Here is a 5,165-nt window from a genome sequence, read left to right as displayed (position 1 = left end):
TAGGTTATCTCTGACGCAAGCCCCTCATCACAAGCGTCTCTCCCATTTCACAGAATCATATGTCCCCGATTGACAGCGCGTCCGAGCCAATCAGCGCCCGGCTCGCTCCCTGCTCGGGGGGCGGGACTGTCGCTCGCAGCCAATCGCGGCCGCTCGTATTGTTTTGACCTCTGAAGCCGCATCACCGCCCACCTCGTGTCCATGGCGGAGGGAGGCTATAAATACAGGCAGCGCCGAGCGAGAAGGGGACGAAGTTGCGAAACTCCCGAGTAGGAGGGAGCTACTCTGCTAAGCCTGCTGAAAAAAAAAAAAAAAANGAGAAGAAGAAGAAAAAAAAAAGACAATAAAAAAAATAAACCTTCAAAAAACAGAAACCGAAGCGAACCGTGAAACGCCAATCCTCCGACATCTACATGTACTGGAATACTTTTTTTGTAATATATCCTCTGTGAAGAAAGTATTTATACTTTTTTTTTTCTATTTGCACTAACTAACGGTACTTCAGAACTACTGAGAATCTTTATTTTTTACAAAAAGTAAGTATTTATTTCTATGTTTTGGTTTTATTTCATTTTGTATTTTTTTTCCAGCTCACTTGTCACTTGTATTTGTGTGACTGTGGCTCTATTCATTACTTACTAAGCTGATTTGCTGCGTCAGTCCAAGTTAGGGAGGGGTGTGTGTGTGTGTGTGTGTGTGTGTGTGCAGGCGATAAAACTGTATTATGCCTTCTTCTTTTTTTTTTCCCCCCATAATGAACCCACTATGTTCAGACTCTACATGGTGTGCTCTAGAATCTTCTCTTTATTCTATGTGTCCTAAAATGTCCACTGGTGTCAGTGCGGGCTGCTACAGGGCTGCACTTTGTGTGCTACTGCAACAATATAGTATAATAGCCTGAATATGTAGTACGAGCTGGACTAAGAGTACATGTTGCAGGTATTTTTCCTGTTTCTTCCCATATTAGGGATAAAGTGCGAGGTAGCAGCCTCAACAAGTTAACTCTGTCCTTGCTGCTAGCTGTTCTTTTTAGAGCAAGAGGGTTGTTTATTTCCTAAAATGTGCTTTAAGGCTCTGGATTTTTGCGTTACATTGACTAGATTCATGTTTAAACACTCAAGATCTTGCAAAAAAATGGTCAAACAGGGTTCTGGTTTGTTAATTCTTGTGTTTTTTTAAAATGTAGGAATCCCTTAACCAGCCCCCCGTGACTCGGTTGTAAACCTCTGAAATCCACCCAGCTCTTTTTTTTTGTCTTAACCAACTTACCCTCCCATCAGACCGATAATTTTACTCGGTTAAGTTAATTTGTTAATTAAATGCACCAGTAGTTTTCCTGTCTCCTGCTGGAAGGAGGCTATCTGGTAACCTATTATGTAAGAGGATTCCCAGCTCACTGTGCCCAATACCCACTTTTCTTTTTTTCTTTTTGGACATTTAGGTGACTTTAGGTGTGAGATGAGCAAGAAGCAAAGCTTGATCCCAGATCAGTTGGCTCTGTTTGAATATTTGAACATTTGCTGCCCCTGTGAGGTTCGCTTCTCTGCTGTGTGACGTTTAACTTGTGTGTGTGTCTGAGCTCGCAGCGTTAAAACTACAACATGCTTCAGTACTTAAAGCAGATGTTTAATAATTAACCTGCCAGTCTCCAGTAGCTGTGTGTTCAAATGGCACAAACACATCTGATAACGTGATCCTTCTGCTCGTATTTACATTTACTTACGATTTGATTTTCTCTCTATTGATTGTTGCAGGAAAAAAAAATACAAATAATTGTCACACCCTGTGGAAGGACACCACTTACACAAAACCAGCACTTTTGATTTTGAACCCGTTTCATCCTGCCTGGAGTGTGTCTGTGTTGCCAAACACGGATAAACAAAGCAGACCCAGTGGACACAGTCAAGGTCAGACACAACTATTCTCCACACACCTGGTAAACTTCAGCAGTTAGCTATGCAGCTTGAAATCCAAGTAGCTCTCAACTTCATCATCTCGTACCTATATAACAAGCTGCCGAGGCGGCGGGTCAACATTTTTGGCGAGGAGCTGGAGCGGCAGCTGAAGCAGAAATACGAGGGACACTGGTACCCGGACAAGCCATACAAGGGCTCAGGATTCAGATGCATCCACGTGGGAGAGAAGGTGGACCCCGTGGTGGAGAAGGCAGCCAAAGAGAGCGGGCTGGACATTGAGGATGTTCGCAACAACCTGCCCCAGGACCTCAGCGTGTGGATTGACCCCTTCGAGGTGTCCTACCAGATTGGGGAGAAGGGCCCAGTCAAAGTGTTGTACGTCGACGACAGCAACGAAAGTGGAGCTACTAGTGGAGGGCTCGATCTGGACAAGGAGATCAAGAACAGTTTCAACCCGGATGCGCAGGTCTTCATGCCCATCAGCGAGCCCGTCAACGGCGCCTCTCCGGGCTCCAGCTCGCCCTCGCCTCCCTTCGGCCACTCGGCGGCGGTCAGCCCCACCTTCATGCCGCGCTCCACGCAGCCTTTAACCTTCACGACGGCCACCTTCGCTGCCACCAAGTTCGGCTCCACTAAGATGAAGAGCAGTGGACGCAACAACAACAACAACGGCGGCAACGGCGGCGGCGGCGGCGGCAGCGCTGGCAACAAGGTGGCCCGTACCTCTCCCACCAACCTGGGCCTGAATGTGAACAGTCTCCTGAAACAGAAAGCCATCTCCACCTCCATGCACTCTCTGTACGGGTTGGGCCTCGGCGCGCAGCAGCAGCACCAGAAGCCCTCGGCCCTGTCCCCCAACGCCAAGGAGTTTGTGTTCCCCAGCCTGCAGGGCCAGGGCAGCCAGAGTGCTCTGTTCCCCGGGGACAGCTCTCTCAGCCTCAGCCCGCTGCAGTACAGCAATGCCTTCGATATGTTTGCGGCCTACGGTGGCCTTAACGACAAGTCCCTTATGGATGGCTTGAATTTCAGCTTAAGCAACATGCAGTATTCTAACCAGCAATTCCAGCCAGTCATGGCCAACTAGTACAAAGGTACTACTTAAGCTACTACTTCATACAGAAACGACCAGAGATAATGTGATGGGGGAAACAAACACAAATGCACATTTTGAAAAATAAAAAAAAGTGTAAACGAGAACAGAATGTCAAGAATTAAAAGGAAAAAAAACACGACTTGTCACCTGTAAGATCTAAGTTACGAGTCAAAGAGCATGAGCCCGAGGGTGAATTACGTTGCCCCCTTGAGTTATACTTGTTTTTTTTGTTTTTTTTCTTAAACAATGAAGCTTGTAGTACAAGATGTCCAAGCTTGGTTACGTAAACTTCAACATGCATCATTGTTATTTCTTTTGCCAACCAAGCACAAAATATTTTTTTTATGTGACTGTTTTAAGATATAAAAAAAAGACAAAAAAAAAAAACAAAGAACCCACCACCACAAGTCATGGCCTCTTTCAGTATTTAAACATAACTGGACAACGCCAATTTTTTTTCAAGAAATTGGCAAAAATAAGTGGGATTTCCTGGTCTTTTTCTAATTGTATAATTTAATTTAGTACAGAGTTTGTAAAATATCAGAGTATCTATTGTTTCTACGACATGGTATTGCATTTATATCTTTTTACTACTCCAGTGATCTGTGATGGCTGCAGCAACTTTATGTTTTCTTTTTTTATTGAAATTATAAAAAAATGAATCCATCTTAAAAAAAAAAAAAACATTGACTATTCTAAAGATTGTGTACAGAATATTCCGTAGTGGTGGGATTTAAGAATATTTGCTTTTTTGAAAAACATAAGAGTTGTATTTTCTGTTAAGAGTTTAAAGATTTTTGCTATATTATGGACAAAATGTAATCGTATATTAATTTTGTACCTACATTGTGCAATACTTGATAAAAACAAAACGGTATAACAAAGTATTCGGAGTCAGTGTCTTACATGTTAAGAGGGACTGATAGTTTATTAAGTTTGTATTAAAAAGCTTGAAAATAATCCTTCACCTTGTCGTCGGTTTGTGTGCTCGGCGGAGGCGAGTCTGACAGCAGAACTTTGGCTGTTTCTCTGACATGCTGGGACAGATTTCTGCCTCCAAGTCACGAAACTTATCAGGTTTTTCCAAACATCGCTGTTCATTTAGGTCATAGTTTGCTCACACTTCTGCAGGTTTAGTTGATTACAAGCACAAACCTACATTAGATCATACGCTACACATTTCATTTCCTCTGCCTGTGATATCCAGTATTAGCCCTCAGCAGCAGCAGTTTCACACCGTGCAGGCTGTGTTGGCTAACAGTTGCCCTTGGGCCAACTGTCATTGCACATATGGTTGGTGGGAGTGTGATTGCATCTCGCCCGATAACCTCCTGAACTAAAAGCCCGGCCTCATATGTACGACAAGGCCGCTCGCTAGCAGGTTGCGAAAACATTTTTGGACGCCGCACAAACCTTAAGCGGCGTACGGTGGGCGGAGGCGTTTATAGAAACCCACCCGGTCTGATGAAAATACACATGTGCAAACTGTAAAACCCTAAGAAAAGCCATCGTGCTCAACGGTGCATGTGAGCAGAGAAAATTAGTTTTTGCTAACTCTCTCTGCATGACCAGACAGCGTGACTTATTCTCAAGTTGGAAATACAGAAAAAAAAAGGGAAGTCTGGCGAGCTATTTATTAAACCGTAACAGTAAAAACGGTGCTGATGAGTGTGTCGCTGGAAGCTGGTCAGTCACATTTCACCCAGTGTCCCCGAGGATGTGGCCTGTTAATGGCTAACTGGCAGGACCGGAGCGTGATCTGTGCATCGTGAGAAAGCGCTGCGATAACGCCGGGTTGGAAGATAACAAGAGTGACAGAATGGAAAGAAGCTATTCGTCATAAAAAACAAGCGCTTTTACAGCTTTCTAGCACCTCACAGTCTTGCATAAGAGTTGAAGACCTTCCTGGGGTGATTAATACAGCAATTAGGCAGATTAGTCGACACATAACTTGGCAAATATGGGATGGAAATTGGATCCACAGATGTAGGGATGAAGGGAACTGGTAGGTCTTTTTGTTATTCTGTGGATGATTGTAGTAATAGAAACCCACACACTGCTGTATCTGCCTGAGACCTCCGTGGCGTTGCGTCTGATGAGAGCTTGTCGGACTGCATCGTGTCAGCGCCGGCTGACTGGAATCGCCCCGACCCCGC

The 5,165-nt window shown here is 44.5% G+C and overlaps 1 protein-coding gene across 1 annotated transcript; it reads left to right on the top strand.

The window, feature by feature from the left end:
- The first annotated feature begins 244 nt into the window (after nt 1-244).
- Nucleotides 245-3,969, top strand: LOC103371451 (protein Tob1). Its single transcript, XM_008300782.1, has 2 exons — nt 245-536; nt 1,755-3,969. Exon 2 carries the CDS (start codon nt 1,957-1,959, stop codon nt 2,998-3,000), a length of 1,044 nt encoding a protein of 347 aa, XP_008299004.1. The 5' UTR covers nt 245-536; nt 1,755-1,956; the 3' UTR covers nt 3,001-3,969.
- The last annotated feature ends 1,196 nt before the right edge of the window (nt 3,970-5,165 follow it).

The sequence above is a fragment of the Stegastes partitus genome, unplaced genomic scaffold (assembly GCF_000690725.1).
Source record: "Stegastes partitus isolate 25-593 unplaced genomic scaffold, Stegastes_partitus-1.0.2 Scaffold1589, whole genome shotgun sequence".
NCBI lineage: Eukaryota > Metazoa > Chordata > Actinopteri > Pomacentridae > Stegastes > Stegastes partitus.
Note: the sequence above shows the minus strand (reverse complement) of the source record. Positions and strands in the feature narration are given on the sequence as shown.